Genomic DNA, 19,659 nt, shown 5'->3' with positions numbered 1-19,659 from the left:
CACAAGACTCTGCAGCTTAGAGGGAACATTGGTGGGGGGAAAGAAGCTTGCAGTGCCCTGCCATTTCATGTTTTCCCAGGCTGAGCATTTTATATTTTTAGTTTTTTTCTGCGATCCTTGTGCTTTTCTTCTTGCTTTATTTTTTAAAATTGCATTTGCAAAACCCCACTATTCCCCTACTTTTCTGTTTTAAACAAAATACTGCAAGAGTTTTGCTTGTATTTTAAGCTAAAAAATAATATCTTTGTGTTCGGCTGTGTCCTTTATAAAGTCAATATTCCCACTATCTAGCTTTACATTTTAGTACACGCATGACTCGAGTCCCATTTATGTCAGATCCGGCTTGCATAAGAAATGAGTTTGATACCCCTGTACTATATCCTTCAAGGTTCCAGCACGGGAGAGGAGGACTTTTAAGGTTCCCCCACTTGTCTCTTTCCCAAGTCTACACAGTTCTCTCCACAGTCATTATTTGCCCCACTGGGTAGGAGCGCAGAAATTGCTAGTCCGTCACCTGGATGCTCGCTCCCCAATTGCTGTTTGCCCCACTGAGGGAATCAGAGGATGCAAAACAACTGAGGAAGGACTGAATCCTCACTCCTCTGTGCTGCATCCCTGGTCAGTATTAGGGAACCCACAGAGCCAAGACATTCAGAACATCCAGTTCTCTGCCAGGTGAAGTCTGACTCTAAGATCTCATTCACACATGTACGTAAATGCATGTCCATTAGCAATGAGGTGCAATCCACTCATCACCACTCAGAAATTAGGCTTCTGAAAAAAGGGAACACACAGACGGCTAGGATGTTGCTTGGATGCTAGAACAGTGATCTTTTTTGAAATCCCCAAGATGTCCTCCAAAAGCTCAAATAGGGATAGAGATTTTCCAAGACAAATGCGGATCACCCCTGGTAAAGAGAAACCATTAACACATATATGCAACACTTCTCTCCTTATTCCATCCCACACATGGATACATGAAAGCTGCTTTATACTGAATCAGACCTTTGGTCCATCAAGGTCAGTGTTGTCTATTCAGACTGGCAGCAGCTCTCCAGGGTCTCAGGCTGAGGTCTTTCACATCACCTACCGCCTCTGGTCCTTTTTTAAGTGGAGATGCTGGGGATTGAAGCTGGGACCTTCTGCATGCTGAGGAGATGCTCTACCACAGAGCCACGGTCCTTTCTTCAGTGCTCACTCCCACTCCAGGAAGAGCCAGTTTGGTGTAGTGGTTAAGTGTGTGGACTCTTATCTGGGAGAATTGGGTTTGATTTCCCACTCCTCCTCCACTTGCAGCTGCTGGAATGGCCTTGGGTCAGCTATAGCTTTCGTAGGAGTTGTCCTTGAAAGGGCAGCTTCTGAGAGAACTCTCTCAGCCCCACCTACCTCACAGGGCGTTTGTTGTGGGGGAGGAAGGTAAAGGAGATTGTGAGCCACTCTGAGACTCTGAGCGGAGGGTAGGATATAAATCCGCTATCTTCTTCTTACCACTGCTGCCTACAGTAAAGGATTTTCTAGTCAGCAACATTGCTGCCAACAGGAAATTTCAAGGACCCCTTTTTGGAGATTCAGGCCGAAAAGCCTTCAAAGCGACAAATTTCAGCTTTGAAAAGCAGGCATTAACATTCCTGGCTAAACTCTGGTTGCAAGACACAGACTGCAAACAACCGAGCACCCGTCTGCAATCTCCGCAGGAGCCTGGCCCTTCAGTAAGCTACAATTAGCCAGCACCGTCCCATAAAAGGGTCATTAGAGAAGAGCCGGCTCCTGCTGGCCCTCCTGCTACAGCAGTGCTGTCGAGGATGCAACAGCGGGAGGGGAGGGAGGGAGGCAGACTCAATTTCCAGGGAAGACCAGAAAATCTACAACACCCCGTCAGATGCTCCGATTTTAGTGTTATCCAGTCCTTCATGAGACTTCCACACCAGTAGCCTCCTTCAGTCTTTTCTGCAGCTCCCTACTCCTTCCTGAATTTTTAACAGGGATTAGAACTCAAGGCTACAGAGGAGAGGTTCATATGTAGCTACCTTAATCAGTCCACTGGCCCATGCAGCCCATCACTGCCTGCTTTGACTGTCAGAGAATTAAAGAGACGCTGATGTTAACCCTTAGCATTCCAAAAAGCACTTCCTTGACACCTTAATCCTTACAACAGCCCTTTAAGGTAGACCTGGTTTTTGCCAAGTTACAGATTCGGTTAACTTATGACAAACCTTCAGAGCTTCCAAAGCAAGATACGAACAGAGATGGTTTGCCATTGCCTGACTCTCTGCAGCAACCCTCGACTTCCTTGGTCATCTCCCATCCAAGCACTAACTAGGGCTGATCCCACTTAGCATCCAAGATCAGGTGAGCCTGGCCTACCCAGGTCAGGGCAAGGTAGGTGAGTATTATCCTCACATTGCAGATGGGACAGAGGCTGAGAGAGATTAGCTTGCCTGAGTCTACGCAGTATAAAGGCACAGTGTAGTATAGTGGTTAGAGTAGTATCTGGGAGACCCACCCTTTCATGATGCTTCCTGGGTAACCTTGAGCAGGTCACAAATTCTTGGCCTATCCTACCTCACAGGGCTGTTGGGAAGAGGAAATGGAAGCAGTGAGAATGATAAGGGCAGCATAAAAAAATGCACTGAATAGCCTGTTCCTAGCAGAAGTGATATTTGAACTAGGGACCAGATCGCAGCTCATGCCCATAGTTCACTACTCCATTATCACCTCCCTATTATACCGTAGTTCACCACTCTCTTTTCACTACTCTCTTCACCTCTAGGCAGGGCCCCCTCCTCAGATACCTGCTGCTACCTACAATCTTTTGAACTAGGGCTACTAGGGACTAGCCCAGCCCTGTGCAAACAAGTGCTCTACCACTGAACTTATGGCTTCAACAGGGTGAAGGGGATGAATTGAATTCAGGAGGGAGAAGGGGAACCTTGAAACCTTCATTCACTAGAAGAACATCAGTGATATACTAGGGTCACAGGATGGCAGACCCCTGAGCATACAAAGAATGCTCCTTTCTCTCTCACTACAGCCAAAGATTGTTTTCTTGAATCCATCCAATGCACTTTATTAAACACAGCAATTTCTCTAAGATCATATTTCAAGAGCAAGCCTAAAAACATGGATTTTCTTCTCTTGCTTGAAGTAGCCCCTTCACCCTGATCATCCCTTTTATTTCTCTGTCTCTTTTCTTTCACCAGTCCAGGAATCACAGCCCGTCTCTGATGTTTGGGAACACAGAATTTAAAAGAACAGGTCTGTGTAATGCAAAAGCTTGCTTCCAGCTCGAGAGAGAGCCTCTTCTATTGCAGGGCATGCAAGGGCCTTTGGCCTCATCACTCAGATCCAAACTTGAATGCTCTCTGGCTTTACAAAGCAGACTCCTTGGTGCTTCTAGTCCCCTTTTGCTCCTCCGAGTGCCAAGTTCCACAGAGGCTGTGGGACAAAGGCCAGGTTTCCATAGACTTCAATGCAGGCCTGTCATCCCCCTTCCTAGCCCCATTCAGGTGGCTGCTACCTGAATAGGCAGCCTCTCCCATGATTCACTTGGCTGGATTGTTTGAGAACAATGCAGGGATGAAGGGTGGATTCCTTGATGTGGTCAGGTTTCAGAGGAAGAAAGGAAGAGATCGTTCTGCTTTGTGGAACTACTCAAGAGTACAGGCGGAAGCTGTGCAACCCGGTCAAAAGGGCAGTACGGAACCTAGGCCAGGGACCCTTCTATGCAAGCAACACAAGGGCCTGCGGGACTCAATCACCACCGGCTCCATGCGGGCTGGACAAGGGCATGCAGGCTGGGCAAGTGCAGCATTCCACACAGCAAAGGTCACGGCGCTTGGGAAACAAAGCAGACTGCTGTGGAGAGTTCCGGGAAGAGGAGAATGCTTTCAAAAGCAACAGAGGAAAGCCACCAGCCAGGAAGGCTCTCACCGCACCATCTAGGGCCACGGCGTCCTGACGCCACAGTGGGCTACCAAAGCAAGAAACTGCAGCGGTCAGTTAAGTCCGCCTTCTGATCGAATAAACAAGGTTACATAATAAGCCTGCCTATCGTTTCCCCTTGAGACACTGAAAGTGATGCAGGGCAAAAACCTGTTCAAATAAAAGAGCACCACCCACTCATGGTGAAAAGGAAATCCACTTTTTTTGTCGCTATTAACAGGAACGCAATCCGAACAGCAAGGCAGCCTACCTCTGCTCTAACACTCCATTGACTTAATCAACCAAAGCTTCAGTTGATTAAACACACAACTCTCTCAGATCAAAGCACTCACATTTACATGCTTGTTGGATATATAATTAGTTTGCAGCTCTCACCCCCACTCAGTTTGGCAATGAGTGGCCTAGGACTAGGTGGTTTCAAAAGGGGATTTGAGGAAGGAAAGGTCTAGCAATGGCTATTAGGTATGATAACTAAGTGGAACCTGCTTGCTCAAAAGCAGTCTACCTCTGAATACCAGTAGCTGGCAGGAGACAACATCAAGAAAGATGGTTTGGGTCTCTGAGTTCAGTTTGCAGGCCTTCTGGGGAATCTGGTTGGCCACTGTGGTGTGTGGGGGGGTGGGAAATGATGGACTAGGGAGGTCTAATATTTCACAAAAGCTTTTACAAATCAGCAGAGCGCAGGAGCCATTTGAGAGGGAGTGAACAAGCGCAAAGAGACTTTGACAATGTGTACTAATGGCAAGGAAGGCTCTCAAAGCAATCTTTGATAGGCAAACAGCAGGGATCCCAAGCAGGCCTCCATTTTCATCTGTGAAACCCCCGGTGGTGCAGAAGCCACTACAGATCCGTGAAGACAGCCCCTTCAGCCAGTCCCCCTCTCCCCTTCGCCCAATAAATCAGCTTTACTTGGAGTGCCAGGGGAAGCTGAACTTGACATAAGACTCTAAGCAAGCAGCCGGGAAAACCTGCACCAAGTCTCCCCTTCCTCAAGTCCTCCGGAGACCTTTTGCCTCTTCAGACAGCCTGTTAACACACTTATATGGTGATAATCTCTTCCCAAGGGAGTATTCTTAGTGGCATGTTTCCATTAATATTTTACTCCTACAGTTTAAGAGACAATAAGTGTTAGAGGCCTGGAATCAACTCTCCTTCGCCCTCCCTCACCCTGGTCACTCAGGTACCCGAAAGTCTTCAGGTTTGGTGTTATGTATGACCGTAAACAACGCTACTATGGAGACAGAAAGCAGACAGAGCACCTCACACACACGTGCAATCTTTACCCACATCACAAAACCAATTCCCCCTCCCCACTAAAACTCCCAAGGCAAAGCAAACATTCCACTCACCACAGAGATAGCAAAGCCTAGAGTGATACTGTTATGCACCAAGAGAGAGAATCCCAGCTTAATGTGTTTTGGTTCAGATGGAGGCCCAAAAGTGCTTCCTGCAGGGAGAGGAGTGGCCACTGTACTCCTTCCTGCCGGCCGCACTATGCCTGGAACAGCTGGATGAAGCTGGGTGCTGCCATGCTCTTCCACACTGGTCCAACTGTGGGGGCAGTAAGTCCCCCATAGTGACAGTATACCAGTGTCTCCCCACTCCCCGCCCTTGAAAGCTAAATGGCCTATTTGTGCTGACTGTCAGGCTGCTCATGGTGATGGCTGCAAATTTTCACAGTCCTTACACAGCCTCTAAGTCAGGGGTGGGGAACCTCCTTCCCAAGGGCCATATACGGCCCTCAAGGTCACTTGGTGTGGCCCTCGGGGATTGCTGGACCGAATTGAGCCATGTGGCAGTTACTGCCACAGTTCAGTTTGCACTTGATTACCCCAGATGGTGTGGCCTAATATGCTAATGAGTGTGTGATCTAATATGCTAAAATTAGGGGATGTGGTCTAATAATAAGAAGAAGATATTGGATTTATATCCCACCCTCCACTCCGAAGAGTCTCAGAGCGGCTCACAATCTCCTTTACCTTCCCTCCCACAACAGACACCCTGTGAGGTGGGTGGGGCTGGAGAGGGCTCTCACAGCAGCTGCCCTTTCAAGGACAACCTCTGCCAGAGCTATGGCCGACCCAAGGCCATGCTAGCAGGTGCAAGTCGAGGAGTGGGGAATCAAACCCAGTTCTCCCAGATAAGAGTCCGCACACTTAACCACTACACCAAACTGGCTCTCGGCTTTTTCTACAAAAAAACCCTGGACCTAGGCATTTGCCTAGGGTGGCGGGCTGCGTGTGTGTGTGTGTGCGCACCAGATTAGGCTCTCCCTACATGACTTCAAATAGAAAAACAATCATTTGCATTAATTTTGCTGGCCTGAATCATTCTCCCTCAGTGAAGCACTGTTTTTTAAGTTGATAATTTTTATGGCCCGTGAATGATGTTATAAATATCCATATGGCCCTTGGTTGAAAAAAAGGTTCCCCACCCCTGCTCTAAGTCCTCCCCATAAGAGTTCCCTTCTCCCAACGGCTGCTCACAACTCTGCCAAGGTGCAATTCTATCACACTTTTGATCTCCATCAAAGCCAGAGGAACTACAATACACATAAGAGAATCAGAACTCTAAGAATATAAGAATCTGAGGAGGAGCCATGCTGGATCAGGCCAATGGCCCATCCAGTCCAACACTCTTTGTCACACAGTGGCCAAAATGCAGGGGACATCAGCAGAGCCAGAACTCCAAAAGCCCTCCCACTGTTGCCTCCAAGCACCAAAACTTCACAGCATCACTGTTCCATACTATCCAAGGGGATAGTGTCACAGTGCGATGTCATGGAGGCCTTAGAGCAGGGATCCTCAAACTATGGCCCATGGGCCAGATGCAGCCCGCTGAGACGTTTATGCGGCCCGCCGGGTTATGGCAAAATCAGACCGGAAGTGACGTTCGACCTAAACTCGCGTTAGCAACGCACACTTCCGGCAATGGGCTGAGGCGGCGGAGACAGAGTGTGAGGTGATACCGAGGTGAGGTGAGTTCCCAGGCCGGGGTGTGTGGTGTGGGGAAGGGAGAGAGATGCAGAAGACGGAGAACTGATGGCCCGCGGCCTTGTACAGTAACGGCAGTCCGGCCCTCCAACAGTCTGAGGGACAGTGAACTGGCCCCCTATTTTAAAAGTTTGAGGACCCCTGCCTTAGAGGATCGCACTAGAGGGGTGATCTCAGTAGACAACACAGTGAGGGACCTCTGGATATGTTGCCAAGGCATTACTCTTGCTGGAAATTGGGAGAGGAGGCTGGTAAGCTCAACCACATCTGCCCCCAACACTGGTCCTGGCTGCGCACCACTTTAACCTCTATACCTTTTACAGAGTCAGACCATCGGTCCCCATTTTGCTCACTGTTGTCTTCTCTGGATGCCAGTGCCTCCTTACAATACATTACAGTAAACTTTCCCAACACCTGCTACCCAAAACCCTCTGGCAACACTCAGGTGTGATGCTGGCTGGTAAAATGCCAGCACTGAATGGGGCGGTTCTCCCCATTGTTAATAGTTTGCATATGACACTGAAGAACTCAATTTAAAGCCCCTCCCCAAAATGTTTTGTATCAGCCTGTAATCTCTTAGTAGCTTCCTCCATTGCCAAAAGCTTGGGAGTCCTTTTAGGTCTATGTCTCCTGGTAGAAAATTTGGAAAATACAGTAATAAGGGGGAGGGAATCCAGATCCATTTAAATTTGGAAGCCAACACCATTTTTGCAGACTTCACTTCACTTATACTCTGCCTTTCTCCCTCAGTGGGGAACCAGAGCAATTTCCATGGTTCTCTGCTCCTCCATTTTGTCTTCACAACAAGTCTGTGAGGTAGGTTATGTTGAGAGTGTGCAATTGGCCCAAGTTTACCCAGCAAGCTTCCATGGCAGACAGGGATGCAAACCTGGGTCTTTCACATCCTACTCCGACACCAAGTACTCTCTTGACTTCTGCTTTGGCCGAGCCAATCTATGCTATGGATATCTCAAGGCTAAATCATCCAAGACTTGGAAGCATCATCTGCTACAATGTGCAGAACTGGGAACTGCCCAACCACAATACACAAGCTGACTATTTGTTTCTAGGTCTAATTTAAGGTGTGTTGATACCTCCTGTCATGATCTGAGGCCTAGTGCGGCCTAGAGGGCAGGGAGAAGCCTGCCTCAGAGTAGATACAGGGGCTTACATCTCCCAGGATGATCCCTTCTGTCCTTCTGATTGGGTGAAGAGGTTTTGGAGGGAAAACTAGCCCAAGAGGGGTAGGACCTGAGAGGAAAGCATGAATAGGCCTGGCTGGAAAAGAGGTATGTTCTCTCTGGAGAAGGCTGCAGGGAGAAAGGTTCTCTCTGGAGAGAAGGCAGCTGGAGAGAGATCCCTCACTTGAGGTTGAGGTTTGGAGTTATAGAAAGGCAGGGCTTTTTTGTAGGGAACCCCCCCCCCCCAGCAGGAACTCATTTGCGTATCAGGCCACACATCCTGACACCACCATTGTTTCACACGGCTTTTTTGCAGAAAAACCACAGCAGGAACACATTTGCATATTAGGCCACGCCCCCTGCGTTCCTGCTCAAAAAAAGCACTGAAAAAGGAAATGTCTACTCAGATGCTTTAGGGCTTTTGTTTATGTACACCTTTTACTGTTTATATATTTCACTGTTGCACTAAAAAAAAAATTATTACTCACTTACTGTTTCAGCACTGTAAACAAACTGTTATTGTTGTTTAACCGCCTGGGTCCTCATGTCTCCTTGGTCACCAGAATGGTGGCAGCCAGTAGAAGGCTCCTTCCTGGTCCCCTGCTGTGTGACACCTCCCTTTCAAGACTTGGGACACATTCTTGATGGGCCTTCTCGCCCAGCCCAAACCTGTTTAGCAAGTTCTCCTCATGACTGGGACTCCACAAAACCCCCTCTCACTCTGGAAGATACAGTCTGTGACAGCTTTGGTCACTCATGTTAATGCCTCCAGCTCAGGAACAGTCTCTTGGAAGGGGTGGAGCAGGCAATTTACCCCTTGGGGTCTTCCAGGGTGTGTGGAAAACCGGTATTTACAGAAAACCTCTGAGTTGGCTTTAAGGCTTACAGGTGCGGGCTCCGTCTCATTTGTGTAATGATACGTTTCAATTACTTTAATAGAAGATTACTTCTGCATAGCATTTGTCATCATCACCTGCCTCAAGTCCTGAAAATGTCTGGGCACAGAAACTGTTGGAAGAGAAGGCCCATAGAGAGGGGGTGTGTGTGTTGCAAACAAGACAGTGAGATAGACAGGCAAACTGTGGGTTTTTCTTCCTATTTACTCTCCTGTCACTGTCCCTTTGATGAAGACTGATGGATTACAGGGAAACAACTTCCTCCCTTCCATTCTGCCCTGTCACACACTCTCTTCTATCGCACGCCCAACAAAGAAGGAGCATGTTGTTCTCTTCTTTGCCGCAATGGATGCCAGATAACCCTTCTGGATCCATGTCCATTCAAGGTAGTTTAGACTAGTATCTACCTCTAAGCTTTCCTATCTAGAATGTAGTTCTTAAATAAAAGGGCTATTATTACTCTTGAAACTGATAAGTGGTTCTGTGTGACTTTGTAACTCTGCCAGCCTACTGAGCTTCTACTAGGTGTGGTCAAAGTGCACCCTGCTAAGTTGAGAAGAGATCATGGGACCTTTGAGCAACAAGGATGATCAGGGGCCTGGAGGAGACCAAGCCCTGTGAGGAAAGGCTGAGGGATTTGTTCAGGAGGCTGAGGGGGGGGGGGGACATGATTGGCCTCTAAGTATTTGAAGGGCTACCACTTCAACAAGGGCAGGGGGCTCATCCTTTTGGCAGCAAAGGAGAGGACTTAAAATAGTGGGTTTAAATTAAGGGCGGGAAGGTACCAGCTGGATATTAGGAAAACCACTTTTTACAGTAGGAGTTGTTCAACAGTGGAATCAGCTACCTAGGGATGTGGTGAGCTCCTCCTCACTGGCAGGCTTTAAGCAGTGGCTAGACAAACACTTGTCAGGGATGCTCTAGGCCAGGAATCCCCACCCCAACCACCGGGCCGCAGACTGGTACCAGTCTGTGGCTTGCTAGAAACCGGGCCACAGAGCGAGGCAGAACCTCACTGCCCCTTTCGCCAGCCCAGGACCTGGACAGACAAAAGACACATCATGGCCTTACTTTGAGGCAGGAAGGCAGCCTTGGAGTGAGGCAGAGTAGCCCTGCCACCCCCTTCCGCCAGCCCAGGACCCAGGCGAATGAAACAGGCAGCGCGACCTTGCTCCAAAGCTTCCTCTCCTTGCAGGGGAGGCTGCCGCAGAGCAAGGCCACACAACCTCTTTCATTTGCCTGGGTCCCGAGCCGGCACAAGGGGCAGCGCTGCTGCAACCTTAGTGTACCCCCTCATTTATATGTTGCAAAACCTGAACCACTTATTTGATCTCCAATTAATGTGAAGGTTTAAAACAAAATAAAGGTAACTTTTCAAAATAAGTAGTACTCGGGAGCTCACCTCATGTAAAATTCAAGTATGTGTTTAAATGGGGGTCTTTAAATGGGAGGAGGAGGCAGATTGGCCTTCCGCCACATGGCCACCTAGCAGGGAGGCAGCAGAAACAGCTCCAGTTTCGGGGGGGGGGCATTTAAAGACCCCCATGGGGGCAGGGATGGTGCGCAGGCAGGGGGCAGCCTCAGGTGGTAAAACCCCCAGGGCCGCCGCCTCCCTCCTCCGATCTGTGGGAAAATTGTCTTCCACAAAACTGGTCCCTGGTGCCCAAAAGGTTGGGGGCCACTGCTCTAGGGTGATCCTGCATTGAGCAGGGGGTTGGACTAGATGGCCTGTATGGCCCCTTACAACTATGATTCTATATCCAAGCACTTACTCCTGTGACCCTGGCCATCATTTTTCTTCCAACAGGGAGTAAAGAACCAACGGTATTACACAGTGTACTCCGATTTGTATGGTAGCTGAGAGTACACAGATTCAAAGCAGATCAACCTGCAAGAGCCGCTTTCCAAAGACCCCTGGAAACTGAAGCTTTGAGAAAGAGCAACAAACTCCCAGGACCTCTGGGAAAGCAACGCTGAAAATGAGAGACCCAATCCCCCAACAGCACAGGCAAATTCCGTTTCATCCAACTGTGATGCGAAGCATCAAACAAAACACGTGAAACTTCCAACACCAGCCTGCCGCTGCCCATCTCCTCAGGGCCTCAACTCCCATTCTTCCACTGACATCACCTTCGTTTACAGGTCAGGTGAAATGACTCATGCGCCGCACCTTGTTAGTAACTGTAGCTTTTCTCTGCCAAGAATTTAATAGCCTTGCTGAATCATACGTAAAGATTCATTTAGCCCAATGGCTAGCTAGGAAGCCACTTTGGAGATGGAGGAGCCACTGTGTAATCAGACCATTTATTGAACTTGGAAGGCCTATTTTTGAAGGGGAAAAAGTGGCTGATTAGCAAAATAGTCATATTATGAGGGATGCTTGGGAGATGAGGGGTGGAAAGAGAGTATGCTGTGTGTGTATAGCTAAAGATGCATCCCAATTTGAGTTCTGTGAAACGTTGTGCAGAAGTGTGCACAATGGAAGATGAATCACAGGAAAGTCAGGGGACTGGTGGCACCTGGGGTTTTTGGGCCACTGTGTGACAGAGTGTTGGACTCAGGGCTTTTTGTGTAGAAGAAGCCTAGCAGGAACTCATTTTCATATTAGGGCACACCCATGGTATCACCATTGTTTAACACAGGACTTTTTGTAGAAAAAACCCTGGCAGGAACTAATTTGCATATTAAGCCACACCCTCTGACACCAAGCCAGTCGTTCCTGCTTTTAAAAAAAGCCCTGCTTGGACTGGATGGGCCATTGGCCTGATCCAACATGGCTTCCCTTATGTTCTTATGAAAAAACTCACAACACAATTGGCCCCACCCCTGCCCCTTTCTTAGTTGACTCACTGACCAATATGAGAGAAAGCAATAAGGAGTGCTCAGGGATGAAGCTGGATGGGGGAGCAAACCCTGCCCTCTTCTGGATAGGAAAGCCACACACTTTCTCTCACAGAACTTAATGGGAAGTGGCTTAGCACCAAGTTGTTTCCAGCACACTCTGACATTCCTGTGCATGCCTTGCCCAGATATTTTTCCTTTCCTCTGCCTTCCATCCTTGTTTTCATGCAAACAAACCAACAAAAAACCCAGATGCCCCAAGATGATCACATATAGCAGAAGATCTGAATCACAATAGAGGTCAAATGCCCCAATGCAAATATGTAGCATTTTGTACTAATTTCCCCCAAGCTCCAAGATACAGTCATTTGTAGGGTCTCTTTGCTTGCAAAAGCAGAAAAGGAGTGTATTGGTTTATATATATATAAACATACAGATGTTCTTGCTGCAACAGACTAAACAGGAGTCTTGTGACATTTGAAGGATGAACAAGTGTTTATTCTACCACTAGCTTTCCAGGACTAATCTTGCTCATTTTTAAAGTGCCGCCAAAATCCCTGCTGATTTCTGCTGCCAACATACTCAAAAGGCTAGCCTCCCCCCTGAAAATGTTACCAAGTCATTTACAAGAGAGGAGTGGGGAGAGACAGTTCTGGTGTGACCCACATAGGGCTTTCTTTTACAGTTGTTTGTCAAAAGCTCTCTTTGAAGATTTCAAAACCCCAGAAATAACAGTGGAAGCACCAAACAGGCGGCTTGCTGCTCAGAGATTTCAGGGAAGGCCTACTCAAGATTTCCGCCACACCCAAGAGACAGACAGACGGTGCCACCATGTATGGCTTGTAATACCTATCAGCAACCTGGTGCTTCAGAAGGGCAAAGGGGGCAGCAAAAAAAGGCATTGCAAAGAACACTCCAGGCTTGAAGCCGCTTACGGGGGCCCATGTGGCTGATGGAATGGGCAGCAATCCCACCCTCATCCTCCTAAATTCCTCAGCACCAGGCTTAAGCATAGTGAAGAGCTACATGTAGGGAAGCCTAGAACTACTTCAACTAGAGGTGTAACGTTGCCAACCTCCAGGTGGCAGCTGGAGATCTGAGTTTATAACTGATCCCCAGGCGACAGAGATCAGCTTGCCTGGAGAAAATAGCTGCTTCTGAAGGTGGACTCTGTGGCATTAAACCTCACTGAAGTCCCTCCCCTCCCCCAAACCCTGCCCCCCCTCAGGCTCCACCCCCAGAATCTGCAGGTATTTCCCAACCTGGAGTTGGCAATCCTATCCAGGAGGTGCCGGGGACTTAAACTTGGGCCTTCTGAAGGCAAAGCAGGTGCTTGACACCCCCCCCTCCCCCCAGCTCAACCACAGCCCCTCCTCCCCAAAATGTTTTGTATCAGTAGTAGCTTCCTTCAACTGCCAAAAGGCAGCAATGCAGATTCAATTTGGGGTGTGTTTACTGCAGCGCTTTCCAAAACCCTTGGGGGACGGGGGAAACTGCAGGGCTGAGTTTGCACTCCGCAGTGACAGGGGAACAGAACATTTCTTCCCAAAGCTCCTAGGAAAGAGGGGTGTGTCTCTTCCAACACACAACAAGATCCCAGGGCCACCCACGGCATCAAAACAGCAGCGTCCAGCCCCCCTGCTTGTTCTTGTTTGCAGACTGAAACTGCAACAGTCTTTCAGGCTGGGAATGTACTCAAACCTCCCTGTTTCCCCCCTCCCCAGAGCCTGTGTTTCAGTAGAAGCTGCCAGGCTGGTTTGGCCGCTCCCTCCTCCCATTTCCTATTTTTAATGAGTCACCTGAAATTCCCTCCCCCTTCCCGACCAGCAGCACACATTTGCTACAAAGCCCCACTGTTTTTGCCGGCTGGTTTCAAATCGACGCCCGTGAATTATTTGTGCCTGGTTCCCCCCACCCCACCCCCAGTGCCGTTTCCCAAGCCAGTGGAAGGCAACATTCATTCAAAGCCGGAGCATCTGGAGGAAAGCCAGATCCTTCTGCCCTCTAGCACAGATGGGTGCCAAGTACGATCTCAACAGGCATCTCCGTTTGTGCCAAGCCAGGCAGGCCCACGAGGGCAGTGATTCCAGCAACCGTTCCACCACTTGCTCCTAGGACAATATTATTGGACTAGTAAAACCTTATAAAAATAGCGGGAAAGTCAGCTGATGCAAGAAGGCAGGAATGGAGGGAGAAATGGCCATGGGTCTCTTGTACATACACACACATCAGGGATTCCTGCCAGTGGAGGAGGCACAAGAGAAATCAAATTCTGCCTACTGAAGTATCTTCATACAGCTACACAGTGGGATAAATGCATCACCACTGAGCTATAGCAATAATTTAGGGCTTTTTTGTAGCACTTTGCATATTAGGCCACACACCCCTGATGTAGCCAATCCTCCTGGAGCTTACAGTAGGCCCTACACAAAGAGACCAATAAGCTCTTGGAGGATTGGCTACATCAGGGGGCGTGTTGCCTAATATGCAAAGGAGTTCCTGCTACAAAAAAAGCCCTGCTAACCAGGCCTCCAATTTACTTGCTTGGGAATTACCAGTCCCTTCTTCAATTTCCCACCCCTGAGGAACAGAAGAAAAAAATGCCCTTCCCTTCATGACTATCTATGAATCTCCCCAGTCTCTATAATATGGTACCCAATGATGGGCAGATGCAGCCAGGCGCGTAGCTACAGTGGGGCCCAGCCCACCCTTTCAACCCCCCCTTCCAACTGTAGGGCCCCTCCATTGGAGGGCCCCCAACCTGTCCTCTTTGCTCACCGCCACTCTGAACAAGTAGTAGCATTGCTGCTGGTCTTTTTGCTTTTTTCTCTCCGCTTCTCTAACACAGCATTCAGAGCAAAGGGGGAGGGGAGAGTCGAGAGGTCTCTATAAGAAAGGAGTGGGGGGAGCAGAGCTGCTCTGACTGCCCAGGCAAAGGGGGGCTAGCTTGTGGAACTCAAGGCAGCTTACAGTGCTGAGAGCCGAGGCCCACCAAACTGGATAGCCCCCTCCCCCCCAACAACAAATCCTGCAGTAGGCCCCACCAAACAGGAAATCCTGGCTATGGCCCTGGATGCAGCCCATGTGCTTTCCTTAACTCCAGCAGAATGTCCAGGGATGCATTCACAGACTCCACTCTTCCAGGCACAGAAAGCCCAGTCACTGAGAATCAGGTTTGTTCCTTTAGTACAGGGGTGGGGAACCTTTTTTCTGCCAAGGACCATATGGTTATTTATAACATCATTCATGGGCCATAAAAAATTATCAACCCTGCCGTAAATTTTTTGTTAGACTTTAAGGGAGTATTGACTTATGAAAACTCATAGCCTGCCACAAATGTTAGTTGTTAAAGAGCTAATGGACTTTTGCTCTTCCCTGCCTAAGGAGGGAGCCGCAAAGAAACCAACAAAAGCAAATACAGACCCCCGCCGTAAAGAGTTTACAACTCCTGAACTATTTCAACACAGTTGCAAGGTTAGGCTTGCCTTGCTGCTATGCATTCTGGGAGTTACTAGGCAGCACCTCTGCCTCCTTTGCATATAGAAGCTGCATGACAGGTCTATTCCAAGGCAAGCAAGTATGCAAGCCATGGAAGCTCTGCCCTCAAACATCTTTAAATCTTTTTGGTCTCCTCTCTGACTTTTGAGACTGGAGTACTGGTCTCAGACTTTCATGCACATCTATGTAGTAATAAGGACTTGAAGCCTGCATTTAAAAAAAAATAAACAGAACTTCTCAACTTCTTTCCAGTTAGTGCACAACACTCCGCACACTCCTGCAGAATATGCACAGATCGGGTTGCCGGTTGACCTGTCCCGGCTGCTCTTCTGCCCTTAGCAGCCACAGAATGGGAGATAAGCCTGCTCATGCCTGCTGACATTCAAGGAATAGAAATGAGAGCAATAACCATCCCTTTAATTCAGCACTGATTAGGAAACATCTCTGAGATGGCCTGCCTCTTCTACCCCCTGCTAGCATCCCATCTTCATCACAATCCAGCATGTTTTTCTTCTGCACAGTAGCTGCTGTGGGCTGCTGCCCACCCCAATTCTGATCAGAGTTACTGCTCAGAACACATAAGTTAACTGTTTGCCCACCTGAGAATAGTAAAGAGCAGGGGTGGAATTCTAGCAGGAGCTCCTTCGCATATTAGGCCATGCCTCCCTGATGTAGCCAATCCTCCAAGAGTTTACAAGGCTCTTTTTTGTAAGTTCCTGGAAGATTGGCTACATCAGGGATGTGTGGCCAATACGCAAAGGAACTCCTGCTAGAATTCCACCCCAGAAAAGAGTCCAGTAGCACCTTTAATACAACAAATTTTATTGTAGCATTAGCTTTTGAGAAAGACAGCTCTCTTTGTCAGATGCAAAGAGGTGTGTTTCTCGAAAGCTTACACTACAATAAAATTTTGTTAGTCTTAAAGGTGCTAACTCCTCTGTGTCTACCATCTGAGAACATCTCCCCTAAGCTGATAGTTGTCATTTGCAGGGAAGGGCACCACTGGGGAGAGACAAACAAGCAAGCCCCTAGCACTGCAAATAGTATTCTTAGTTGGTGGGGGCATTTGAGGTAGGGAAAACACCCCCCAACACACCTCAGCTATGTCTCTGAAATTGAACTGGAGTAATTTTTGGGTGGCGGGGTGTGGGAAATCCTGTGAGGCAGGGGAGCCAGGGAAATGAGAGAGGGAGAGAGAGAAATAAGGGAGCTGGAAGCTGCCAACAGAACGGCTCCCCCACCTGCAGCCCTTATGACTCTGACTTCCTCGTCTACAGGAGTTGGGGAGGGGGGAATCTCTGACTCTCCCTCTTTTGCATTTTACAATTTTATTTTGCGTTTTTCAAACCTATTTATTTCCTACCTGGAAAAAAGAAAATGAGACTGAGGCTTCCCTGACTTTGCCTGGGGTCATTTTGAAAACTGCACATGCATCTTACATTAAAAAAAAAAATTTTGAATTAAAGAAAAAATTCTGTGGAGGGTGGTGCATCTGTGGGGTGCATTGCCTCCAGATTCCCCCCAGTGGCTATGGGCCTGACTGTGGCTGCTAAGTCAGCAAGAGCAATGTTTCAGAGACCTGATTACGATCTACTTTGACTCCTGATCACAACTGATGTCAAAGGGAAACCTGCACATCCACAGATCCCCTCCCTCTGCCGTACCTTTATCTGCCAGGGACAGGGTGCTGTTGAAGTACTGCTCCTCCACTGTCCACGCCGTGTCATTGATCTTGCTTGACACCCCGCAGGAGCCCACACAGACCACCTTGATGGCTAGAAGGGGAGAAAGGAAAATTGCCAGTCACTTTTCTAAGTTCATCGGAATAACCATTTGGATTTCTTCGTAGTACTACTGAACATTTGAGAACTCCAGTTCTTCATTCATCTCTGCAGTGCTCATAATTGCCCTGTAAGGTAGACCAGACAATCCCCATAGAGCAGATGGAAGAAAGGATGAAAGATAGTGGTTCACCTAAGACTACTCAGTGAGATCAGGACAGGGGCAAAATCCACACTGGGGATTTCTTCTCGGTCACTATGGACACCCAAGAAGACTACCAAGTGAACAGCGCTTTAGACAACACAAGGCAGCAGTTCTGGATCTGGGAGCAAAGCCACGAGAACAAGAGTTTACCCTGCATTACATAAAAAGGTGCTTCCTTCTATGGTTTGGTCTCCTGTGCATTGCCACACTTAAAAGGCACAAGATTTTTACCTAAAAATCCAGCTCAAGATTGTCATGATGCCAAACCAAGACCAAAACAAAGCAATCCATAACAGAGGTAGCCAAACTTGCTTAACGTAACAGTCACACAGAATAAACGTCAGATGTTTGAGGGCTGCAAGACATGACCATCAGATGTTTGGGGGAGGAAAGTAATACAGATAGAGGGGAAGGAGAGAAGGATGGAAAGAAAGCAATTTTAACCTTAAATGCCTTCTCCTAGATGACTGACAGGGTAGTGGGGGCTTCAAGAGCCACACAACATGTGTGAAAGAGTGCCCTGACCTAGATAGCCCAGGCAAGCCCCATCTCATCAGATCTCAGAAGCTAATCAGGGTCAACCGTGGTTAATACTTGGATGGGAGACTGTCCTTGAAATACCCAGTCAGGAGGCAGGGCAGGCTTATTCAGCCACCTCCCTGAATATCCTCCATGACCCAATAGGGGTCAGTCATCAGAGGTCAACATGATTTCCAGGTGCAGACACACACACAAAAGACAAATACCAAAAATAAAAAAGTGATAGAGCCACATGTGGCTCCCAAACTGCAGTTTGGCCACCCCTGATCTAGAACTATGTTAACCTGGAAGTCATTTAACTCAGAGGTGAGCCTTGCTGCCTTCAGAGGTCTTCACTTCTTAGGAAGCAAGATAACTAGCAAGCCTAGCAATTAGTGTCAGACCAGGCCTGTGGAGGCTCATGTTCAATCCCCAATTACCCATGAAGCTCAACAAGTGACTTTGAGCCTGGCCACCTTCAGCCTCAACTTTACCTGTTTCTTCCTAATAATTCCGTGAGAGAAGGGGAGAACCACACACCACCGTAAATTCTCTGAGGGTTATCAAGGGGGGAAAATGCTACCCGTGGGCTGGACTGAGTCCACTGAAGCTCTCCACAGTCTAGATTTCTCCCCCCCCCCCTTTACCAGTTGAACTCATTACCATTATAGTCCCCAGCCCGCAGCTGAGCCATAGCGGGTGATCTCCTAACATCAAGCCCTGTTCACAATACAGTGAACACACCATGCAGCTTGTGTATACACCTGTTTATGAGTCAACACATCCACTTTACAGATGAAACCAGGGATAAATGTGGTGTTTCAATTGCACATTTAGCTACACGTGCTTGAGCGTACACTGTATATGTTCAACAGCTCCAGGAGTCAGCCGTCTTGTTCACATCTTACAATGAACACACAGCCAATCCGTGTACAATGAGCATTCAATTTTTCTTTTTCCATGCACTGAGTGATTCTCACATTACATTCAACATGTGTACAGCTGAATATATGATTGAAACCCCACATTTATCCAGATACTGACCCTAGTTCCAATTGTAAAGTGAACACACACTGGCTCTTTGTTACAGGCAGATATACCCACATATGTGCAAGATGTATGTGCAGTCAGGAAAATGGCACAGGAGGAAGGTTTTATGTTCCCTCCTCCACCATACTGAGGTCCTCCTGATCCAAATCAGGTCTGCATGCACCTGGGAAATGGCACTTTTAGAACACATCTGTGAACAGATCCAGGGATACATGTGGAAAAAACACAGACCTAAAGTTAGGCTCTTTCGAGTCTTTGTGCATTGGTGAATTCAAGAACAGATACTACAAGCAGTACACACAGAAGGCAAATCTCCTTTAGCTGGTGAAACTCCTGTTGACCCTGCCTCAGAAACCTGCACAGTGGAGCAGCAACAAAACATCCTGCTTCTTTATCTTAATGGTTTGTTAACACTGAAAACCTCAGAGCAGATAAAGCTGGCTTGGAAAATGAAATAATAATATGTAACCAAGAGCTTTTTGTTTCTTGTCCACTAGGACCAGGGTTGTCCTGGCCTGTTGAACACTTTGTGTAGGCCCAGCACTCCTGCAGGTTACTAACAACCAAGTGAAACAACTGTTTCCCTCTTACTCTCCTGCTTGCACTGAGACCATTTGGTTTAGCCTCTTAAAGTGGCACTACACAACACAGAGACCTAGAAAGCAGCTCCTGCAGTCTCCCCACTGTCCCAGCTTCGGCTCACCCCAAGCTTTTGCACACTAGAGTTGTTAACCCTCCAGGTGTGGCCTGGAG

The 19,659-nt window shown here is 48.1% G+C and overlaps 1 protein-coding gene across 2 annotated transcripts in view; it reads right to left on the bottom strand.

Annotated features, from left to right (window-relative positions):
* ARRDC1 (arrestin domain containing 1) overlaps positions 1–19,659 on the bottom strand; it is a 77,847-nt gene that overhangs the window by 22,485 nt on the left and 35,703 nt on the right. For both annotated transcript variants that reach the window (XM_060251029.1, XM_060251028.1), the window contains exon 2: positions 17,016–17,126. In XM_060251029.1, coding sequence (XP_060107012.1) covers positions 17,016–17,126 — 111 coding nt within the window. The remainder of the gene's footprint in view (positions 1–17,015; positions 17,127–19,659) is intronic.

Source organism: Heteronotia binoei, chromosome 12, assembly GCF_032191835.1.
Source record: "Heteronotia binoei isolate CCM8104 ecotype False Entrance Well chromosome 12, APGP_CSIRO_Hbin_v1, whole genome shotgun sequence".
Taxonomy (NCBI): domain Eukaryota; kingdom Metazoa; phylum Chordata; class Lepidosauria; order Squamata; family Gekkonidae; genus Heteronotia; species Heteronotia binoei.
This window is presented reverse-complemented; position numbering and strand designations above follow the sequence as displayed.